Source organism: Macrotis lagotis, chromosome X, assembly GCF_037893015.1.
Source record: "Macrotis lagotis isolate mMagLag1 chromosome X, bilby.v1.9.chrom.fasta, whole genome shotgun sequence".
Lineage (NCBI taxonomy): Eukaryota > Metazoa > Chordata > Mammalia > Peramelemorphia > Peramelidae > Macrotis > Macrotis lagotis.
In genome coordinates, this window is record NC_133666.1 from 428543916 (window position 1) to 428569543 (window position 25628).

Here is a 25628-nt window from a genome sequence, read left to right on the forward strand (position 1 = left end):
CAGTACTTATAGGGGAATCTACATAGCGTTTGTGACACTTGAGTATCAGAAAGCGTCAAGCTTGTGGCTCGGGGGTCAATTTGTCCCATGGTGTATCTCCTACATGCCGGAGTGGTCTGGGGAGCTGAGGGACCACTAGAACGTGACAAAATTGTCCACGAGAAACTTTTCTTGCGATTCTGAAGTTGATTTGTGTCAGATCATACGTGTCAGATCTTCCTGGGCAATCTGGCTAAACCCATCTTTTCCTCTCTCCTCTCCCTTCTCTATACCTCCACCCTCCCCTTCCTCCCACCTCTAGAAAAGTTCTCCATCTTCTTGAGCGCCTCTTGGGCAACTGCCCGCTTCCCAGTGCATGGCTTTTGGGGAATTTGAGCTGCAAGAACTGAGACAAGGGCTGATGGACCGGTGAGGGCTACTTGTCCGAACCGCCTGGCAGTGCCCGCCAGGGTTTGGGAGGGGAAAGGGATCCGAGAGGTAGATAGGCTTTGGGGACTGGGAAAAGAAGGGTAACAGAAAGACTATTTTTTAGTTCTAAACAAGATCCTCTCTCTCTCTCTCTCTCTCTCTCTCTCTCTCTCTCTCTCTTCTACTCCCCCTCCGCCTCCAACCTCCTCGACCAAGTTCTTTTCCCCATCTGAGTCCTTCCTTTCCAGTCCAGGTTAGGAACGTGTCGGGCAAGACCCCTGGAGGATCTAAATGTTGCTGTTTTCTTTTTCTCTTTACTTCTTTCTCTTCAGACGCACGGAAGATGAGGGAAGTTAACGAGTGGCCCATGCTGCCTACCCTCTTCCTTTTACTTCTCTCTTTGGCCTCCCAGGAGAGTCAAGGAAGCCCTCGGGGCCGCAGGGAAGCAGACAAAGAGAAACTTCTCCATCACCTTCCAGCGCCCGCGGCTTCCAGAAGCACCCAAGTCCCGCAGCAGCTCCACGCGGGTAGGGAGCGCTCCTCCAGCCCGCGGGAGCGCGTGGGGTATGCAGCTACCTCCTCTTCCTCCTCATTCTCCGAATCCCTGGGGGGCCGCGACCGGGAACTGCTCTTCTCCACTACCTCCTCCTCCTCCTCCTCCTCCTCCACTTCCTCCTCCTCCTTCTCCTCCAGAGAACCAGCCGACTCCTGGCTCCTCAGCGCACCTAGGGGCACAGGTAAGAGCTCATTACAAGACCTGCTTCTTTCCTTCACCACCTGCTCGGCGTACGGGACCCGGGATGTTGGAACGGGCTAGAGTTTGAGAGAGCCTCCTATTTTATGCCAGAATCCCAGTCTCGCCGCAAAGCCAAAGCATACTATTTACACTCTCTCTGAAGCTTCCTATTCTAAAATCTGCCCCTGAGATTGGTTAGTTCCGTCCGAGGATTTTGAGAAAGAGAAGGGAAGGGAAGAGAAAGGAAGAATATGTTCCGCGACAGAAGGAGGAAGAAAGGAAGTAAATTATGCTAAGGGGCATGGAAGTCCAACTCACCGAAAAAAAAATCAACATTAAAACTCTTCTACATGAATTTGGGCTTTAGCTTCCTTTGAGGACAAGCAGTCAGAGGTTTACATTTCTTCCCAACTGGCCACACACGTTGATTTCTATTATTATTAAAGTGGGTAGCATGCAAAGTTACTGGATTGAGAACAAGCATTATATAAATCCATATTATTTAGAACTGGATTTAGAGTCAGAGGACCTGTGTTTGAATAGGGCTCTGCTATTTATAACCTGTGTGACTGAGCAAGTTAGAAGTTCTCTGGGTCTTTAACATTCCTTCTATTTTGACATCTATTTTTCTGTGATCTAAATTTCCACCTGTTAGTCAGCTTCTCTGGGTTTTTTAAAATATCGAAGGGTTTGGAAAGAGACAGAAATCCCCAAACTATTTTAGGGAGCAAGTTGCCAACAGGTGGACAGTGGGAGAGGAGAAAAGACTGGTTATGGAGAGAACTGCTAAACAGGGAAGTGTTTAGAGAAGGCAGAAGATATGGGCTAGGATGAAAAGGACAGATATTAGATGGAAAGTGTATAAAATTATTGGCAGTCACCTGTACTTATACATACATAGATACATACAAATATAAATACATAGATATCATAAAGCATGATCACATATATTATTCATTGGATACGGGATAAGCTATTGTTTTCTTTTCCCTTCACCTTGTCAGCCAGTGACTAAGTACTGAGGATACAGTTTTACAATTGAAGAAATCAAGGATAGTCAAATAATTTAACTAATACATGGCTGAATCAGAACTAGAATTCAGATCTTCTGATTTTAAAGTCAATGACTTTCCACTAAAGTACTGCTATGTCAAGTTAGCTGGGAAACTTGAAGAAATAAAGTACTGAAGAGATGATTTTTCTGGTGTTTTTTTTTAAACATCATTATTCATTGCTTCTTAGTACTAGATTACTGTTCATGGTCCCCCCCCCATCTGTATAGAGTCATATGATCATGGATTTAAAGCTAGAGGGACCTTACAAATTATTTAGACTTGACCTCTATTGCTTACCATTTGTATGCCCATAGAAAACTCACTGCTTTTTTTTGTTGTTGTTTAGTTGTTTTCCAGTAATATCCAACTCTTTGTGATCCCATTTGGGGTTTTCTTGGCAAAGAAACTGGAGTCATTTGCCATTTCTTTCTCCAGCTCATTTTATAGATGAGAAACTGAGGCAAACACAGTTAAGTGACTTGACTAGTGTCACATAGCTACTAAGTGTCTGAAGCCAGATCTGAGCTCAGGAAGATGAATCCACTTCACTAAGTTGTACCTCATATGTTTCTCATGTAAAATGAAGGCATTGGACTTGAAGTCTCTTCCAGCTCTAAATCTATGATCCTTAACCTTGAATAGTAAAGATTTGAACCTAGCTCTTTTGATTGCCAATCCTGCACAATTTACATTGCAAAAGTATCACATGTAAAGCCCCAAATGATGTTATTCCTGAGAGCTTTTAGAAACCCACCCCCTAGAAGGCTAGGTAAGGTCTTCTCAAGCCCAGATTGTAAAGAAAGTGTAGTTGTTTCTGCTTAGACCCAGAATCTCCAAGCAGACTACCTCTTTCTCAGGTCAACTCCTTAAAGCCATCAATCTTGCCCCATAAAATAAACATAAAATGATTCTCTGTTGCTGTGTCCTATCTGTAAGAGGCCTCATGACATAATGCTCTCCCAACCAGGAATTAAGCAGAATGGAAACTCAAAGTTCTTGCCAGACCCTAACTTTCTGGGGCATACCACATATATTCAGGCCCCCTCTACCTCATTTTTCACATTTTACAAATTAAGAGAATCTAGGACAGTGGAATCAGAAGTCTGTCACAGGACCATTTCCTTTTAATTATAGATATTGTACAAGTAGACCAAAATTATGATGCTCTAAGTGTTTTATTTATATAAACTAATTTTTAATATATTTTAGCTCAACTAACCCAAATTGTAGCTAAGAAAGATTTTTTTTTGCATGATATAAAAATGTTCAAGTTTTCCCCCCTTTTCTAGGCCAACTTTTATATAGTTGGTATAAATTGGTATTTCTAAGACATAAATTTTATTATGTCATTGTCCTACTAAAAAATTTGTGGCTCCTTATGGTTTCTTCACAATCCAAATCCCATTTCCTTTTCCAGTCTTATTCTATATTGCTTCCCAGCAAGCATTATTTCAATCACATGGTTCATTAGGAGTTCACCACACAAACATTCCACCCCCTCATGGCTAGGTTTTTGATCAGATATAATAAAATATGTCATGTAATTTCTTTTTTTCTCTGCATTATAGAATTCCTAACTTTCTTTAAAGCATAACTCCTATAGGAGACTCTCTCACTCTTTTTTTTATTGTTTTAGATTTTTGCAAGGCAATGGGGTTAAGTGGCTTGCCCAAGGCCACGTGGCTAAATAATTGTTAAGTGTCTGAGGCTGGTTTTGAACTCAGGTACTCCTGACTCCCGGGGTGGTACTCTATCCATTACACCACCTAGTCGCCCCTAAGACTCTCTTACTCTTGAAATTACTTCATATTACTTTTGTGTATACCAGGTGTTTACTTATCTGTATACATGTTTCATTCCTCTCCTAATAATAAACACCTTAAAGGGATTTTTTTCTTTGTACCTCCATTGCATAGCATGTTCTTTCAACCCTAATACTTATTTGTTGATTGAATTGACAAAGGGATATCACCCACATGTAAGTTATTTAGTCTAAAATGAATGAACAATTTTTGTATTGATAAAACTGGAAGATGGTTGCTGAACTATTATCAGATGTATTTGAAAGACCATGAAAAAATGAAAGAAGTACAAAAAGGTTTTAGAAGTGTACGGTCTTGATTTTCACACACACACACACACACACACACACACACAGAGAGAGAGAGAGAGAGAGAGAGAGAGAGAGAGAGAGAGAGAGAGGAGAACAGAAAAGTCAGTCAGCTATGGGTAAGGAAGATTAACTTTGATTCCCAGGAAAATTCAAATGATGGTAAATAAAATGAAAGAGATAACAAAGGGCAGTATCATTTCATTAGAAAGGGAAAAGAGATAACAAAGGGCAGTATGGTTTCATTAAGACCAAGCAGGTAATGCCAGCTTAATCTCATTTCCTTTTTTGACAATTTCTCAAACTGGTAGATGATAAGAACACTATAGATATAGCTTATTTACATTTTAGCAAAGCTTTGATAAAAATTGTATTCTATTTTTTTGGAGAAGATGGGGAGATATATAGTACATGCTAATGCAATTAGATGAATTTAGAATTGATTGAATATCCAAAATTTAAAAAGTATTTGTTAATAATTCAATGACTGCAGTAGGACACTTTTAGTGGAGTACTTCAGGGATCTGTGTTTCATTCTGGATCATTTTTATTAGTGACTTGGATAAAGGCATAGATGGAATGCTTATCATATTTGTTGAGGATACAAAGCTGGGAGAGATAGATAACATATAACATGAAAAATTTAAAAATTTAGGATCCAGGCAGGTGAGTGGTACAATGTATAGAGCATTAGTCCTAGAATCAGGAAGAATGGAGTTCAAAGCTGGCCTCAGACAACTTGCTAGATTTCTCTCTCTCTCTCTCTCTCTCTCTGGTGAAGAAGGATAACTTTATTTTTTATTTATTTATCTATTTAGCTATCCATTTATTTATTTTCATCCATATGCACATATATATTTTTAAGTTACAAAATTTTCTTCCACCCTCCCTTCCCACCTCCTCCCCTAAGGGACAAATAGTCAGTTTAGAATTGTACATACATAATTTTTTTTTAGGTTTTTGCAAGGCAAATGAGGTTAAGTGGCTTGCTCAAGGCCACACAGCTAGGTAATTATTAAGTGTCTGAGGTCAGATTTGAACTCGGGTATTCCTGACTCCAGGGCGGGTGCTCTATCCCCTGCACCACTTAAGCCGACCTGCTACATATATATTTTTGATAAACATGTTTACAGATTAGTTATTTTCTGAATGATGAATTAGGTTTAAAGGAAAGAGATATTTGAGGTAATTGTATAAAGTGTTCATCTGATTCTGAAGGGGTGTGTGTGTGTGTGTGTGTGTGTGTTTTGTTTTGTTTTGTTTCTTCCTCTGGATGTGGATAACATTTTTAATGTCCTAGCACTGGATAAATCTCTTAACCCTGATTGCCTCTAAAATAAATAAATAAATAAATAAAGTACACAGAACTGTATATGTGTCCAGAAGGATGTAAAAATGTATTGTATTATATTATACTTAGGTTCCAAAAGGTCTTCTTATGTTGCTAGAATATAGGACTGAATTAAATAAAATGAATTTAATAGGGACAAATGTAACCCAACATTTAGGTACAAATAAATCAACTTCATAAGTATAAGATGAGGAAATCCTGGTTAGAAAATATTTATTCTGTAAAGGAAATGGGGTGTTTAATGAACAATTTCAATATGAATCAGTAGTATAAAATGACAGCCAAAAAGACCTAATTTTATCTGGAGTAGCTTTAAGAAAATTCCTGCTTTCAGGAAGGTGAGGACAGAATTCCACTGTACTCTTCCCTAATCAGACCTTTTATGGAATATTGTGTTCCTCCTGGGTACATGAGTTAAGAATGACATCAAAAAATTGGAGGAAGACTATTTCTAAGCAAGACAGCCAAGATGATGACGATCCTTAAGATCATGTCATATGAAAACTGGTTGAAAGAACTGAACTTGTCTAGCTTGAAGAAGAGAAAGCCTTGGGGAGAATCTGTCTTCAAGCATCTCAAGAGCTGTCATGTGAAAAAGGGATTAAACTTGTTATGTTTGAGGCCAGACAGTAGGAACAGGATCAATGAATGGAAATTGCAAAGAGGGCAATTTAAGCTTGATGTCATTTCCCTAACAATAATAGTTTTCAGGAAGAATTATGTGCTACATCAAGAGATGAGTTCCCCATACTTGGAGATCTTTAAGCAGAAGGTAGACAACCACTTCTAGACCTGTTATAATGGAGATTATTAGTTCCTTTTAGTTTTCAAATTCTGTGCTTCAGTATTCATTTTTATCAGATGAACTGAGAAGCCTCTCTTCATCTAACATTGACCTATTGTGTAATCCTAAATGATGTTTTTTGGAGGGCATCTGGACAAATGACTTCATTGTTATAGAGACTTTCAGATGCTAAACTTCCTTCTACTAATGAGTATCTAAAATTGTTCTGCAATTTAAAGTCTTAGAAAGATGCCTTAGGACAGTTAGAGATTTGCCCAGGATTACACAATTAGTTTGTATCAGAAGTAAAATCTAAATCCAGGTCTTCTAAACCTAATTCTGACTCTTTAGCCTCTACCATGAAACCCCTTTCAAATTCCTATATGGATTTTGAATTCTATTGCTAGAATACAACTCTAGAAATAAGAATTATTCCTTAGAATTTTAGCTCTTATAGCTTTTATTAGGAAGAGGTGGAAGAGAAGGCACTGAAAATGGTTGTTTGGTTGCTATAGGGAGAGATGAAAGAGTCCCAGTTTATTTTTCTCCTCACAAACTTATGGTAGTTGTGAAGAGAGTTAGGCAAGTGTGAAGTTGCCATATGCTAGTATATTTTAGCATATACACAGGTATTATTGGCATATTTTAGTTCATAGGCATTCATATATGTGGACAGAATACATTTTCTAAGAAATTTCCTAGTATGTTTAGCTTATATGAAAATGTATCATCTCATCTTAAGGAGATATAGTATGTTCTTTAAATGTAACTTAATTAGAATTATTGTATATTTTGAAATGATCTGGGTTTTATTATTTCTGAGAACATTGGCTATCACCCTTAAACAACTAAATAAAACCCTTAGTTTCTTCACATAATGCCTGCCCTATGTGTCTCTCATAATTATTGTGTGATTCAAATGAAATGACATGTAAAAATGCTTTGTCAGTTGTTCACCTGTTAATATAGACAGGAAAGTTCTTCAATTGAGTTGGGGGTGGGGGAGGAGTGGCAACAGTTACAGCCAGTAGTTTTGAGAAGTGCCTCAAAGTCTCCTGCTCAGTGTTCTGTTTGCAAACAATTACAATTAAAACATTACTGTAAATGATTGGAAGCCAGACAGAGTAGATAGAGGGTTTGGAGGAAGGAGAGGGAAGGAACTTGTAAGTTTACTAGCTTAGCTAAAAAAGATTAAGTATTCTTAGCATCTATATCTGAGATTGTATATTTTTCCTGTGCTGTGAATATTCCCTGGAGAGTGACAGGTATCTTTTTTAAACATTTTTTTCTTTTTTCATTTAAGGCAATGGGGTTAAGTGACTTGCCCAAAGTCACACAACTAGTTAATTATTAAGTGTCTGAAGTCAAATTTGAACTCAGGTCCTCCTGACTCCAGGACCAGTGTTCTATCTGCTACCCCAGGTGACAGGTATCTTAAATGCCAGGTCATGCTGATGAGATATTGGGGACGCAAAGAACATTAAAAAGATTTTGAAAAATCACTGAGAAAACAAATTTGACCATATCTGTTGAATCACGCCATTGTTCAGAGTGCATTTATGGAACTTTGTACAAATGTAATCTTTAGTCATTATTAGTTTTTAAGATTTATCATGAAATCTGGTAATATATCTGATTGCTTACTTATAACACTATCCTAGTTCTTCTTCTGTCTGTGAGCTCTTCTCCTTTGCTGTGTCTTCATCCAGGTCACTGAAGCTTCCTATACTGGGATAGTATCCCTCAGTACTTTCTCTCTAACCTATTTCCCTTGCTGACCTCATCAACTCCCATGGCTTCACAATGATCATTTCGATGCTGATCTTTGATGCTTCACAGATCTACTCTTTTAGCCTTAAACTCTCTTCTAACCTTCAGATTTGCCTCTTCAACTGCTTATTAGATATTTAAAACTGGATGGCCTGTAGACATTTTAAACTCAAAACTTAAAATGCCAAACTGAATGTATTATTGCTTTCCCCAAACCCTTTCCTCTTCCAAATTTTTCTATTATTTTTTGAGGCACCATCATCTTCCCACTCTCTCAGGCTTGCAACTTGGTGTCATCCTCGACTCCTCCCTATTTCTCACTCCCCCATATCCAATCTGTTGATTTTACCTTCATAACATCTGTCATATATGCTTCCTTCTTTCCTCTCACTACTACCATTACCCTGGTATAAGCCCTTATCTCAGGTCTGGATTATTGCAATAGCCTACTGGGGGAGTCTCCTTTCTTCAAGTCTCTCCCCTTTCCTGTTTATCTTAATGCAAGTCTGATCAATTTACCCACCCCACCAATTCAATAAAGTCCAGGGGTTCCCTATCACCTCCAATCTCTTGAAAGTTTTTCACTTTTAGGGGTGGCTAGGTGGCATAGTGGATAAAGCACCGGCCCTGGAGTCAGGAGTACCTGGGTTCAAATCTGGTCTCAGACACTTAATAATGACCTAGCTGTGTGGCCTTGGGCAAGCCACTTAACCCCATTTGCCTTGCAAAAACCTAAAAAAAAAAAAAGTTTTTCACTTTTACTGCCTCCTTACTGTAATTCAATGACTTTGTCCTTGCTATTCCTCATCCATCTACTAACTCTGGGCTTTTTCCCTGATTGTCTCCCATGCCTGGGATATATACCTCCTCAGTTCTACCTTCTGGCTTTCCTGTCTTCTTTTTCATCTCAGCTAAAATTCTACCATCTCTAAGAAGGCTTTCCCATTTCACCATCATCTTAGTTCCTTCTTTTTTTGATTATCTTTTGATTTGCTTATATCTTATTTATACATAATTGTTTGCCCTCTCTTACCTGCTCCCTGTAATTAGACTACAAGATACTTGAGAACAGGGATAAAGATTATCTTTTGTCTTATTTTGTATTCCTATTGCTTAGCACAGGGCTTAGTACATGACATAGGTTAATAAATGCTTGACTGTTGTACAATAGAAATGACATAACCTGAATATGATCATCAGTTGTGATGTTAGTGTTATCAAAGAACATTTATTAAAACATATTACTTTTAGGGCAGTGAGGGGTGGTTTAGGCAACTGGCCTTAGAACATCTGGTTCAAGCCCCATTTCTGACTCTTAACCCTGGGCAAATCCCTTAGACAACTTTCTCTTAAACTGTAGGACAGTTGCCAATATGCATTAGTAGAGGAAGTTTCCCCCCTGAGAATTATACAATTGAAACAGATGTCTGGTATTAAAAAAAAAAGCACAAAACCCAAAAAAACCTCAGGGACCATACTTGATGCTGGTGATAATAAAACAAACTAGTTCTTGCCTTAAAGTAACTTGCATTCTTTTGAAGCAAGCAATGAATTTGGCCCTAGAATGCAAAAAAAATGGACAGAACTTGCAAAAAGACAAGATTTATACTTAAAAGGAAGAAAAACTTCCTCAGAAACATAGTTGTCTAAAAGAACATTCCCCACTCATACATCTCCAAGAAAAGACTAGATGACAAATTGTAAAATTTGTTATAAGGGTTCTTTTTCCAATATGGTTTGGAGTAGAGAACTTTTCATGTTCCTTCCATCTCTGTATTCTGTGATTCTGTGCTGTGTACACATATGAGTAAATGTATTTTCTTGAGCTTTTAGGCAATCTCTAATTTAGAAAGAAGATCTGACATTTCAAAAGATCTTGTTTTCTTCTTAAGGAATGCTATTCTCTGAGTTAGATGCTAGGGGAAAAAATTTGAGGAGGGAAAGAGAGCACTGTTCAAAATAATTCACATGTTTAAGATAGAATTTAATTTTTCTCAATTTCCGAAGAATAAATTACTTTAAAGGAATCAACAGGGAGAAAAGTTGTTCTTTGTTTTTCTTGATATTTTATTTTTACAAATATATTATGAAAGTTTTTCAACATATCATGTGTATATTTTTAAGTTACAACATTTTCTTCTACACTCCCTTCTCAACCCCTCCCCTAGTCAGGTTAACATTGTACATACATATTTGTGATAAACATGTTTGCAGATTAGTCATTTTTGGTATATATGTATATATTTACTTAATTACAAAAAGTTACAGAACAAATTCTAACATGGAAAAGTGTGACTTTAGAAAAAAATGAATAAATGAATCAAAAAGCATTTATTAAATGTTTATTATATGACAAGCAATGTGCTAATAGAATATAAATATAAAAGCAAAGATGATTCTTATCCTCAAGAAGCCTATATTTTGAGGAGAACTAACATTCATTAGGAATGTATATGTCACACAATAAAACTTTATTAATGTAATCATTAATTTAGAGTTAATTTCTGATAATTGGATTTGTTCTGAATGAAGCTTTCCTTAGCACTATCTATGAAGAAAAGAATTAATGGATGTTATTAAGAACAATTAACAGCCCAGAGGAAGAGAAGGGGAAAGGGAAGATTCCCCCGAGTTACTTGAATACTTTGTTAAGAAGAATAGCCACAAATTCAGAGGTCTAAGTAAAGACTAATAAAAATAAATGGTTAGGATAGTTATCTAAATAAGGAGAAAGAAAGGCTTTAAGTAAGAAGATAGCAGCGCTAGGCAACAAAAGGAATGAATGATATCATCATGGAGGTGGATAGAGACATGTCAGAATGTCAGGCAATAGTACTTTTGATGAAAGACTGCAAGAATGAAAGATTTTTCTCACATCTCTGCCCAGTTTAGTATTCTTCTTAAGGAAGCTATGTATACTTTGCTGTGAATGTGGAATCAAGTAACATGCTTATTTTAATTTAGACATCTTTTCATTAAAATAGAATTTCTGCTTGGTAATACAGCACTTTATTAAATTTAGTTTAATGTATTACAAAACTAGAAAATAACCATGATTTCTAAAAAGCATTCTATAAATTAGACTTAAATAAAAATAAAGATGGTTTATGTAAAGTCCCCAATTTTAGTCCTTTAACATTTCACTGATCCATTTATTTGATTTTATATGTTGCATTTTTCACCATCTTTACCTAATTATTTGGCTCTTTCTTCAAAAGACTATTGACACAATAGTCAGTACACTTTTATTTTTGAATTAGCAGTTCTCTAGTGCAAGGGTTCTTTTTTTTTTTTAAGGTTTTTGCAAGGCAAATGGGGTTAAGTGGCTTGCCCAAAGCCACACAGCTAGGTAATCATTAAGTGTCTGAGACTGGATTTGAACCCAGGTACTCCTGACTCCAAGGCTGGTGCTTTATCCACTACACCACCTAGCCACCCCAAGTGCAAGGGTTCTTGAACTGGATCTGTGGTCTGTGAATTTGGTTTTTGTTTTATAGTATTGATAAATGCTTCAATATAGCTGGTTCTGTTGTAATCTTGTGTATTTTCTTTATTTAAAAATATTTTGAAGAAAGCTAGGTGGATAGAGTATCTGATTTCAAATCCGGTCTCAGACACTTAATGATTGCCTAGCTGTGTGACCTTGGGCAAGTCACTTACCCTATTGCCTTAAGTAAATTAAAAAAATATTCTGAAGAGGAGTTTATAGACTTCATCAGATGGATAAAGAGGTACATACCACACAAAAAGTCTAAGAACTACAGTCTTGTTAGAAATGTTTTGAAATCCATTTTAAGTTTGTTCTTAGAAATAACTATTTTATGGATTCCAGTGGACACTTCTGGATAACATGTCAAGGAAATATGAAATAATGAGATGTTGAGAATTTTTTTTTGCGGTTGCAAATAAAATAGGTATTTGTTGAACAAATAACTTGTACATTGCATTTTTCATCTGAATCATTTTGTTCCTAACTATACTGCAGAAGACAATTTTGGTATTTTAAAAGCTATCTGACTTCATTTTTCTTTTTGTAGAAAAGTATGCAAAACAGATGGGATAAGGATGGACAGGGTTTTGGGCTTAGATTGCCTTGAGAATTATAAGACTGATCATCTTCTGAAGGGAATGTATGGGGTTTGTCCAAACATTCTTCTCTAGGCCAGACAGAGAACAGCATATTTAGAATTGTTTGTGTCAGAAAAGAATTAGAAAGAGTAACAACATTATTAAAAAAAAATAAACCTGAAGCTTAATACTGAACAGTTATCCTTGTAGCTTTAAATAACATGAAGTGATTTGTAAAATGTGAAAAGGATTCATGGTGGATCAGTTCTCATTTTTAAAAAAACTTTTCAAAAATCCAGAAGAAAACACTGACAAACTGATTAACTTTGGAAGTTACACTCTGAGTTGATCATACCTTCACAAAAGTAGCACACAATGAAGAGTTGAGGATTCTACTTTATATATGAAAATGTTCATTTTATTTTGTGCTTTAGTTTAAAATTTTTTAAAAAACAAGACAAAAATAAACAACCCTTCAAAGGGAAAAATGCTACCATTGCCAATCAATAATTCATAACTATCTCATTTTTGAGGTTGGGTCTAGGGTTCTAAGTTCTAAGGTTTAAGGTAAATAATTCTGAATGCTTTTTCTGCTTATTATGGATAATATTTTTATCTGTTCAGTGTTCTAGGTCTATGATGTCATGAATGTAGAGAAATTCTGGTGTGTCAAGCCCATCCACCAATGCAGCTAGATAACAAGATTGTATCTTACTATATTAAAAAGTTGTCTTGGGTGACTAGGTGCCGCAATAGAGCACCAGCCCTGGAGTCAGGAGTGCATGAGTTCAAATCCAGACTCAGACACTTAATGATTACCTAGCTGTGTGGCCTTGGGCAAGCCACTTAACCCCATTGCCTGGCAAAACAAACAAACAAAAAACTAAAAAAAAAAGTGGTCTGGCATACTAAAAAATTAATTAATATAACCTTGAATTAAAGTCATAAACTGGTATGTATCAGTGGCAGGACTTGAATTCAAGTTCTTCCTTTGGAGGAATCCTTGAAGTTTTGTTCCCTCTCATTGCACACGTCCAATCAGTTTTCGATGCTTGCTTAATTATAACCTTTATTCAGGCCTTCATCATCTCTTCTTAGCTTCTTGTACCAATCTTCAAACTGTTCTTTCTGCCCTGTCTTTTCCTAGTCCAGCCTATCTTCCACATTGTCAAAATAATTTTCCAAAATAATTTTCCTTATGTGCACATCCAGCCATGTCACTCTCCTATTTTTTAAAGAAAGGTTTTATTTATTTTGAGTTTTACAATTTTTCCTCCATTCTTGCTTCCCTCCTCCCCCCACCCCAAAGGCATTCTGTTAGTCTTTACAATGCTTCCATGGTATACATTGATCTCAGTTGAATGTGATGAGAGAGAAATCATACCCTTAAGGAAGAAAAATAAAGTATAAGAGATAGCAAAATTACATAATAAGATAATGTTTTTTTTTTTTCTAAATTGAAGGTAATACTCTTTGGTCTTTGTTCAAACTCCACAATTCTTTCTCTGGATACAGATGGCATTCTCCATCACAGATAGCCCCAAATTGTCCCTGGTTGTTGCAATGATGGAATGAACAAGTCCATCAAGGTTGATCGTCACCCCCATGTTGCTGTTAGGGTGTACCATGTTTTTCTGGTTCTGCTCATCTCACTCAGCATCAGTTCATGCAAATCCTTCCAGGCTTCCCTGAATTTCCATCCCTCCTGGTTTTTAATAGAACAATAGTGTTCCATGACATACGTATACCAGCTTGTTAAGCCATTCACCAATTGATGGACATTCACTTAATTTCTAATTCTTTGCCACCAACAAACAGGGCTGCTATGAATATTTTTGTACAAGTGTTGTTTTTACCCTTTTTCATAATCTCGTCATGGTATAGACCCAGTAGTGGTATTGCTGGATCAAAGGGTATGCACATTTTTGTTGCCCTTTGGGCATAATTCCAAATTACTCTCCAGAAAGGTTGGATGAGTTCACAGCTCCACCAACAATGTACTAGTGTCCCAGATTTCCCACATCCCTTCCAACATTGATCATTGTCCTTTCTGTCATATTGTCCAGTCTGAGAGGTGTGAGGTGGTATCTCAGAGATGCTTTAATTTGCATTTCTCTAATAAGTAATGATTTAAAGCAATTTTTCATATGACTATGGATTGCTTTGATTTCCTCATCTGTAAATTGCCTTTGCATATCCTTTGACCATTTGTTAATTGGGGTCCTATTTGATAAACTCCAGGAGCTCTCATTATGTATAGGATAAAATATAAACTCATCTTTTTAGTTTTTCAAACCCTTCAAACATGTTTCCAGACTATCTTTCTAACCTCATTGTATATTACCTCTTCCCCTCACTCCATGAACTATCAAAACTAGCTTTCTCTCTATTCTTTATAACCACAACCTATCTCTTATCTATTTGCCACTATAATCTTGTCTACTTGCCACTTTTATCTACTTGCCACTGTCCTCTATACACTCTCTTCTTACTTTTTCCTTGTCTCTGTAATGACTATCCTCCAGACACTCTCATCTCACTTTTGCTTTAAAGATTACTGATTCTTTTTAAACATAATTCTCTCAAACACTGACTTCTATGTGATATCTTTCTCGATTCTCACAACTTTTAGTGCTCTGTTTTCCAAGCTACATTGTGTTTATTCTTTATATTCTTCATATATTTATGCATGCATTTATTATCTCTTCCATTATAATATAAATTGTCTTGAGAATTGTTATGTGATTTGTGCCTGTATAATAATTGGTACATATTAGGTGCTAAATAAATGTTTCTAGATGAGTTTATTAAAATAATTTAAAATTTGAGATTCTCTTATCTTTGATGGTATCTGTGCCTTCCATTTGAGATAAACTATTAGTAATTTGTGTCCTCATAATCTTTCCATGCTTTTCTATTGTTATGATAAATTACTTGATGGTGTGATTTCCATAATCCTCAAAATACATGATACCAACCAGAGGATTAAAAGGTCATATTTATAAAATGATTTCTATTTAGTTAATTATTAATTATTCAAGACAAACTAAATATAAATATCATAAATAAAAATGTTTTTATATAAATTTATATATATGTTTATTGTTATTGGTTGCTTGTTCTCAAAGAGGATCATGACATCAGGGATGTGATGCCATGGCATTCAACTGAATTGAATTTAAGTGAGGGAGCATTGTGCAAAGTCATCAGCCTTACTTTCTCTTGAAGATTAGACCTGTGACTAGATATGGTCAGGATGATTGGAAATGGCCCCAGATGCTGTGAAAGACTCATGTATGCAGAGAGGAGAGGGAGGGAAGGAGGGAGGGAGAGAGAGAGAGAGAGAGAGAGAGAGAGAGAGAGAGGTAGCCAGACTGACAGACAGACAATGCAATACAACTAATTTTTTAAAAAAAATTATGTACTAGAAATAAAATTGTTACATACTTGTGTCCCCAAAAACAGTATTTTTAGGAAAGTATTTTCCTGCTCAAAGGAGTCACAATGGAAGGCACTCCTTGTCTAATGATAGTTATCTAGTGTGACCTCAAAACACACACTTACTAGCTTTATGACCTTGGTTTAGTCATTTAACCTTGATTGTCTTGCATCCAAGGTCATCTCCACTTGCACTGATTCATATCTGAACACTGCACCCACTGGACCCAGATGGCTTTGGATTGGTTCTTTCCTTCATTATTGAAGAAGACCAAAATGACATCACTATGTTTGAGACAAATTACAGAATGTCTGACTGTGGCTGATCAGACCAATACATGCTCTACTACAGGTTGGGCACAAATAGTTCATGTGGACACCTGGGGTGGGTACTCTAAAGTTACATATATCCCATTTCCTTTGAGCTGCTTCAATTCTACGTTCTTCATAGAGTGCAGCACCCTCACTAATGAGGGAATGCCATGTTGAGTGGTCCTGTGCCAGTGTCTCCCATACTGTACAATCAGTTCTAAAGTTCTCCAATGAGGCCTTCAGGGTGTCTTGTTATTGCTTCTTCTGAGTCCCTTGTGAATGCTTGCCCTATGTGAGTTCTCCATAAGACAGTTTTTTTTTTTGGCAAGTGTACCTCTGGCATTCTAACAATGTGTCCAGCCCATCATAGTTACATTCTCTATAGTAATGTTGGAATGCTATGCAGTTTAGCTCAAGAAAGGACTTCAGTGTTCTCACTGAAAATACCTCAGGTATTTTTTCCTGCCAGGTGATATTCAGGATCTTCTTAAGACAATTTAAATAGAAGTGATTCAGTTTTCTGACGTGGTGCTGGTAGTGTTCAGGTTTCACAGACATATAGCAATGAAGTCAGCATAACACCTTCAGTTTGGTAGTCAGTCTAATACTTCTTCTCCCCCACACTTTCTTTTGGAGCCATCCAAATACTGAGCTAGCTCTGGCAATGCAAGTGTCAACCTCATTGTCAATGTGTACCTCCTTGGAAAGAACACTGCGAAGGTAAGGGAACTTGTCCACAGTACTTAAAACTTCTCCATTTACTGTAATCAATAGTTCCATATATGGATGGTGCGGTGCTGGCTGATGGAGTGCAGTGGTCCAGCCTCTGCGGGGTTCTTAGAACCTGTCAGGAGGGATAGAGTTGGCGAAATGAGTTGAGTCAACAAGTGGGTACAGGCAGGAGCAGGTTGACTGACTGTCAGCTACTTGGATTTATTTTTATAGTTTCAGAATCATATATGTTTCAAGCAAGCAAGCAAGCTGAGATCATTTCCTTGGTTACAAGAGTGTACAATTTTCATCATCAATCATATAGTTCATATGGTTACAAGTTTTAATCATGTGATTACAAGTTTAAGTAATAATCATATAGTTAATTGATTTCTTATCCCTACTCAGACCATGATGACCTCAACCTGTTACCATATTTATTACTACATTGTATAATTATTAATTCGTTTAAAGTTATTAATTAAGCAATTCTTTTAATGGAATTTTTTTTATATGTTTTGTGTAGGTAATGTTTTTCGATACACTTCCTTAACAGTCTGTAGTAAGGGTCTTTATGCTTGTCCACCCGTCCATTAACTCTTACAATAACCAATTTTTCTTTCTGGCCTAGTTGGTAGAAGCCACAGTTTCTGTGACTTTTTTATTCTTTCCCATGAAACTAAGGCTGCTGGAGTTCACATATAGGTCACCTGTACTATTTTCTCACCATCTTTTTCATATATTTCCATTTATGGTAAGGGGGCAAAACTATTAATTTCTCTGGAATTCTATCTGACCCATCTTGTATCTGTTTTCCCTGTATATATTCTGGTATCTCCTTGGAAATCCCAGTGCTGGGTTTTCCAGAGATTTCATAATGCTGAAGCCTTTTGTATGCCTCAGGGAGAGGCAGTCCTGTTAAATTTAGAGAGTTTACAATCTGTTTTATTCAAGGAATTTTTCTGAAATCCTTCCTTTATAGTCATTCCAGTATTAGGGTGAGTAAATATTGTAATCAATAATAAACCTATAAATATTGGTAAGCATGAAATCCCTATATATATTGAAGAAGGAAATGTTGTTCCATCAGGCAGTGTGACTGCCTTGAGTCTTCTTGCTGCGACTGTGTCAAACAGCTTAGAGACCCTGGCTCCCAACAATGGAGCACCTGTGTTTTCTTGGTGTTGATTGTTAGACCAAAATTAGCACAAGCAGCAGAAAATTGATCCATACTTTATTGCATCTCAGCCTCAGATGGTGCATTGAGTGCACAGTAATCTGCAAACAGAAGGTTATGAAGTAACACTCCTTCCACTTTGGTCTTGGCTTGTAGCCTTTTCAAGTTGAAGAATTTGCCATCATTGTGGTTGCTGACCTTGGACACATCCTTGTTTCACTCCATTGGTGACTGGGAAATCTCAAGAGCATTGTCTACTATCCAGAACCTTGGGTATGCATGCCATCATGAGATTGACATACAATACTGACATAATTTTCCAAGGATATACTACTCAGTGCTGATGGAACCACATTTATTAATTATAGGGACATGATCCTAGAGAAATGGGCTGAATATTTTTTCCATAGTGTTCTTAACAGACCATCATCAATCAACGCGGAAGTCATTGACTGTTTACTTCAAGTTGAAGTCAATCAGATCCTAATTGAAATTACTTCAAGTTGAAGTCAATCAGACCCTAATTGAAATTCCAACTGAAGAAAAGGTTTTGAATATTTCCTTTCAAGTGGCAAAACACCTGGAGCTGATTCTATTCCAGCCAAGCTCTACAAGGTGTGTGGGGGGGGTCCATTGTTCATCCAAAAACTTAGTGAAATTTTCCAGGTTATATGGCTTGAAGAGGTTATCCCCCCAAGAATTCAAAGATGCCTCCATTGTTCTATAAAGGTAAAGGGAATAGATTGTCCTGTGGAAATCACAAGGGTATTTCTCTTTCAGTCTTTGCTGGTATGATTCTTGCTAGAATCCTTCTCAATAGGATGATTCTTCACCTGGTTTATGATCACCTCCCTGAAAGCCAGTATAGCTTCAGAAAGAGTCAAGGAATATCAATATAGTGTTTGCTGCCCGACAACTCTAGGAGAAATGCCAGAAATAAAATAAAGGTTTGTATACAATGATGGCTCTGGAGGAGAAAGGGAAACTGGCAACTTAGCATTGTACTCCTTCACTCAAATTGAATTCATGTGCTTGCCATGTCATTATCTTCTTGATGTCATGGTCTTTTTTCAGGAATGAAGGACCAACAAGAAGAAGAAGAAGAAGTCACATCTGTATTATCTTCTTATGAAAGGGCTCTGCAATAATCTGATTCTTTTGAGCTAAATCATGGAGACATCTATTTTATTAAAGAACAGTTGTAAAGTAGAAAAATCAAAATAGAGTACCAGAATAGAACATTCTGATCATGACTAGTCCTTAATGAATGCTTTAAATTCTTCACTTTGGGCACTTTGGCAGAAAAATGAATAGTACTTGAAGGGAAACAAATTAACTTTAGTTGAACTAAATTGATGGTGGGAGAGAGAATTACATTTTGGAACATTTTTCTTTGTGTTTCAGCATTTAGTACCATGCCAGGAATCTAGTAGGTTTTTAATAAACTCTTCTTAACTATAAATACAGCAAAAGTCCTTGAAGCAGGAAAGTGTTGGCTCCTGGTAAATTTTAACATCTTTTTTCAGTTTCAGTGTAGCTGTGATCTATCTATATATGTGCTTTTCCCAGGTATATTTCATATTCTATCCATGTCTTCCAATCCCATGAAGTTCTTGTCCAACCAATTCTCCTACATTAAAGATCTATACTATGTGTTGTAGTCTTTCATTTAGGTCTTGTTCCTTTTCATAGGTATCAGTATTAGCATGTAGACTACACATATGCTATGTCTTTGCAGAATATGAGCATATTTGGGAAGGGGATTATTTATCATTGATCTATTGTCTTATTTCTCTCTCTCTAAGAATCTGATATTTTCTTGAAGAAAATGATCACAATAATCATTCAAATCTTACCTAAAAATGCCATTTAAAAATACTTGAGAAAAACAACATTGTTTCCCCCCTCATTTAACTGCCTTCATGGAGTATCAGTCTATGAATATAATGTACCAGAAGCATGGCATAATGGATAGAGAACTGACCTCTAATTCAGGAAGACCCAGGTGCATCTACCTCCATGCTGGCTGATTAACCAAAGACAAGTTTCTTAACCTTTCAGAATTCCATTCAACTCTCTAAGACTCTTAACTTTCAGAGAAACATTTAATGCAGTACTCATCACAAAGTACTTAGTAAACATTTTTTGTATTGTGTAAGATGATGAACTAGATAGGTAGAAGACATTTTTTTAACTGGGAACTGCTTGTATAAGCACAGCCCCCATCCTTATCTTTGAAAATGTCAATCTTAAATTAATTAAAAATATGGTTAAAAAAGCAATTTAACAAAGCTGATTTTCAAAGGGAAGGAATGAAATTTCAAAATATAGTTTCTAACAATATCTTTCTGGCCCTGTTTTTTCAGAAATGGGAGGAAATAGTTTGAAAAGTCAACTTAATTGCTTCTAAATGAGAATGTCTTTAGTTTTCTGCATAAGTTAATTATAAATACTTTGTTCTTTATTGAACATCCTTGCAGGCTTTTGGGGGGACATTTCTGATCTTTGTTTTGATATATGTGGTAAAATGGTAAAATATGATTCCAAATCATTCTAAAAGTCTCCAATGAGCAGTTCTATGTAGAATATGATTCAGCATGACTGTATATGATCCAACTAAAATGATTTACAAGTATTTAAATGGTTTAAACTGATTAAAAACGTTTAAACAACATTCTTAATATTTAAGTGGTTGAATAGCACTGAAAAGTTACAGATACTGCACATTCTAAATGAACATTCTCTAAAACTAGTGTACTCTTCTAAAAATAGTTTGGATTCTACATGGCATAGAAATCATACTTCATAAAATCTAAGTTGATAAAATAATTTCAACAGGTGGAAATATGAAGGGAATATAATTCATAAATGGGGGAAGGGTGAAGGGAGAGCTAGCTTAAGGTTATTAAATGTAATAAAGAAATTGAGGAAGAGCCTTAATCTAGTTTTACTATAAGATGATAAGAAGAGTGAAATAAGGATGGACAGGTAGATTGAAACCTTAACAGAAAAAATTTTTAAAGCTATGTTAAGGAGTTTATCTAGACAATGGAGAATCATTCAAGATTTTTGAGCAGATTAGAGACTTTTATATATTAGAAAGATAATTTTGGCAGCTATGTAAAGCATGAATTGAAGAGGGGAAAGACCATTAGTTAGACAGATTTTACATTATACCCAAATTGGAACAATAGCTATTCAAGTGAAGAGAATTGGAAGTATGACCAATAATGCCAAAACAGAATCAGTAGGTCTTGAGAAAAGTTTGGAAGGTAGGTGATGAGGAGAAAGAGGATTTAAAATGTGGACAGCTTTTAAAATACTCATCTGTCTTAGACTCTAGGACTATTTAAATAGTTGGCCTAAGATATTGACTGCCTGGCTACTAATCCATAGATTTATAAATCTGATATATTAGAGGGAACATGAGGTCATTTAATACAACCAACTAATGACTTCTCCAAAAATTGATATTCTAGCTTCTCATGAAAGCTAGTATGGTAACAAAAAAGTCATCAACCAGCTATAATACCCTGTCTATGATTTGAGTTCTAATTTTTATGAAATTCTCACTCATGTTGATTCAAAAAAGCATAATCCACTTTATATATTCAATAAGTAACAACTATGTACAAGGAATTTTGTGAGGTCCTCAGGCTATAAAACAAAGTAAAGAAACATCCCCTACCCTAATGACTCCCCCACAGAGTATATTAGTCTTTCACCAAAGTTTTCCTGTAGTAAGAGAAAAATCACTGCCAAATAAATCAAATTATTCCATTATTAGAAAGTTCTTATTGTCTAAATTTCTAATAGACAGGACAAAAACATTCCCAAACCTATCAACTGATAATCATTCAACACTTCTAGTTCCCTTTGGTCAATGTCGCTACTAATATATATATATATATATATATATATATATATATATATATATATATATATATATATAGTGAGTCAAGAATCAAGAAAAGTATATAAGATAGTCTGAACAAAGCAGAATTCATCTAAAATTCTGACTACCTTGTTTTGTATAGTATATTCTAATTCAGCTCAAGAAGATTTTTTTTAACAGGTTGATTCATTTATTTTTCCTTTGAGATTTTTCAAGATAATTACTAAACATTAACCAGAGATTTTGTTTTAATATTTTTGGGAAAATTCAACCTAAAATAATCATTTTATCTTGTAGCCTCCAGAGAAGCAAACATTTTCTTTCTATCAAGAAAAATTTTTAAAAGAAAATTATGCTTTAGGGGCAGCTAGGTGGTACAGTGGTAAGAGAATCAGGAGGCCCTGAGTTCAAATCCGATCTCAGACACTTAGTAAATTTCCTAGTTGTGTGACCTTGGGCAAGTCACTTAACCCCAGTGCCTTAAATAAAAAAAAATTATGCTTTAGATATTGTTTTGATTACCAAATGGCAAATTTGTGTTTTTCTGATCAAAGACTACTTACTTAATCATTAAGTAACATATTTGTTATTATAGTACTTAAAATCTCCATCTAAGCTCTCTATAGAAATTAATCAATAAAATTACTAATTAAAATAAAGGTGACATAATTTATTAGAATTTTTGCATTTTCTTGGTGAATTTTAAGCCTACTTGCATTAAACATATTTCTATTATCTTTTTGTTACATCATCTCACCTTCCAGTTTATCCTTATCTCCTTCCCTATTCTTTGTATATTCCTTATAAACAAAGAATATAGAAAGAAAAAAAAAGTCCAGTAGTTAACAACATCTGACACTATAGCCAATGCTCCATATTCATAGCTTCTCCATAGAAGGAATGAAATTGCATTCTTATATCTTTTTTTTTCAGTGTCAAGTTTGATCATTATAATTTCAGAATATTCATATTCTATTGTTTGTGTACTTTTCAGAATTTGCCTTGTTTGAATATTGTTTTCTTTTTATGCTTATATTGCTTTGGCTAAGTTCATCTAAGTCTTCCTGTGCTTCTTGGAAGTCTTCCTAGTTCTTGCATCTTATGGGAAATTAATATTTCATTAAATTTACATAACACAGTTTAATCATTTTCCATAAATGGGCTTTTATCTTATTTCCAATTTTTTCTATTACAAAAATTGCTGCCATAAATATTTCTTCTGTATTATAACTATATCTATTACACACACCTATACACATTTACCTTCTTGGGGGATAGAATGAACATGGGATATCTGGGTCAAAGGGAACACACAATTTTTAAAATCATATTATAGGAAAAGATAATTAAATTATTGGAAGGACATGTATTTTTATAGAATAAACAACATTTTCAAATTGCTTTTAGCCAATAAAAGTATTTATAAAATTTTCTACTGCATTCAGCTGGCTTAGTTCCCAGAAAGGATCACTCTAGTTACCTTGCCAAATATCACACAGAATATTGACACCACAGAGACCAATTTGCTATGTATGGTAGCAAAGTGCATACTTATGAGTGCTTCTGATTTATGAAGGAATGTTTAAATTAGTGAACAAATTCATGATTGTAAGGGAAAGGACCAGCAGATTCACATAAAGATAATGTATTTTTTTTTATCATTAATTGTTCTTTGCATATATTGTGAAGGCATCAATTGCTAGTTAGACTATTAATGGAATAAAGTTAAGGTCTGACATTATTTACCTTTAGTTCAGCCTGTACCTGGCTTATGAAGGGATGATGTTTGATTGATAGTGAACTGTCTATACTGAGTATAGGCTTACACTTTCCCTTATTCCAAAGGAGAATACAAAACTCATGGGACTTCAGGACATGTATAACTTTTGGGTGAAAGATTTCCTCTTCAGTATGTGCACAAGTCCAGATAGTATTAATCTTTTCAGGTGGGGTAATACTATACTGAATAGGAACTTAGAATAACCTGTGGAATATGGATAAGACATCTCTTCCTCCTTATTGTATGGGTATTATATGTACCTGCTTTTTATGTAGCTAGAAATAATTCTATAATAAAATTGTGTCACAGTAATGTATAGTATAAAGAATTCTAAATTTTAAATGGATAGATTTGTGCCTGAAAGGTATTTTTCATCTATACTATTTAGCTAATCCTGGGAAAGTCACTTAATTTCTAGGAAGCTTCATTTTCTTATCTACAAAATGGGAAATACCTTCCACACATTTGAATTGTGAAGAATTCCCTTTTAATATCTTGGAGTTATATATAAATGCATCTTATCATCATCATTATAGTATCACTGTTGGAATAAACCTTTATGGAGGCAATGGGAGAAAACTACACAGTATATCTGGATCTGAAATTATCATGAAAATAAGATTCTCCTTTAGCCTTGGGTGTGGTTGAATGACTAATTAATTAGCATTTATATGACACTTTAAAGGATAAAAGGTTCTTACAAGTGTTATCTTAGATGGGTCCTCACAATACCATAGGTGCTATTTTGTTTCCATTTTCCAGATGAGGAAACTGAGTAAGAAAGAGGATAAGAGACTTACTGAGGGTCATACAGATATTGTGAATATTGTGTTTGTAGAATTCAAACTCAGATATGCCTAATTCTAAATCCAACCCGTCATCCATTATGTCACATGACTGCCTGTGCATAGTAGCCAACAAACAGTGGTTTGTTGGAATGGCACTGATTTGCACTTAAGTACTGGCTTCTCATTGACCATAGAGCAATTCAATTGAGCTCATTGAAGAACTGCATGATGTTTAAAAAGTTTGAGAGAAGGGATAGCTAGATGATGCAGGGGATAGAGCACTAGCCCTGGAATCAGGAGGACCTGAGTTCAAATCCAAGTCTCAGACACTTAATACTAATAATATTAATAGCTATGTGACTTTGGGCAAATCATAACCCCACTGCCTTGCCAAAAGAAAAACAGTAAAAAAAAAGTTTGAGACAAAAGTTCTGAGAATCAATTATTTGATTTGCTAACATTTTATCAATAAGAGGAATGATCATTTGATTGTTTCATGGTGGTGGATTCATAGTTTATATGCCTTGGAAGAATGAGTGTTGAAGGTGGCAATCAACTCTGAAGGGTTAATAATTATTGAGAAAATGAATATTACAATGAGAAGTGGACCCACTCCAATGATGAGCTGGAGAATTTAACTTTGAATATGTCATTTGCTTCTAAATTGCCCAACTTTGGGCATTCTAATCAAAGAATTTATTCCCTCCCAAACCTAGGTAGAACTATCTTATATAAGATAGGTGGGGGTAAAATTTTGGCAGAGGTCAGTAATGTCCTTCAAAGACTGGACTTTGAACAAGGAAATATGATAGTGAAAAAACCTGGATCTCCCCAATAATTGGTAATTAATAATCATTTCTCTCAATGGTACTGTACTAAGGGATAGGGATGGAGATCAGACCTATGTTTTCATTGGCATAGGGAATTTCCACATGAGGAAACACCTTCTACCATTGCAGATCATCACCTTTGCAAGTTAGAAACTTGAGAGTGGAACAAAATCCAAAGAAGTTCAATGGCTTCCTCAGCAGTATTTTGCCAGTATGGGTAAGAGACAGGGCCTGACCCCAGATCTTCCTATTCTAGGAATAACCATAATGAGAATAATTTGAATTTTTATGTGTTTGTGTATATATATATATGTATACATATATATATATATATGTATACATATATATATATATGTATATATATATAGTTTGTCTCCAAGGATCTTACAGAGTTTTACTATGTTTGCCTTTGAAA

The 25628-nt window shown here is 35.6% G+C and overlaps 1 protein-coding gene across 1 annotated transcript in view; it reads left to right on the forward strand.

Moving 5' to 3' along the window:
- The first annotated feature begins 751 nt into the window (after positions 1 to 751).
- ALKAL1 (ALK and LTK ligand 1) overlaps positions 752 to 25628 on the forward strand; it is a 30117-nt gene continuing 5240 nt past the window's right edge. The window contains exon 1 of the mRNA XM_074201150.1: positions 752 to 1145. Coding sequence (XP_074057251.1) covers positions 752 to 1145 — 394 coding nt within the window. The remainder of the gene's footprint in view (positions 1146 to 25628) is intronic.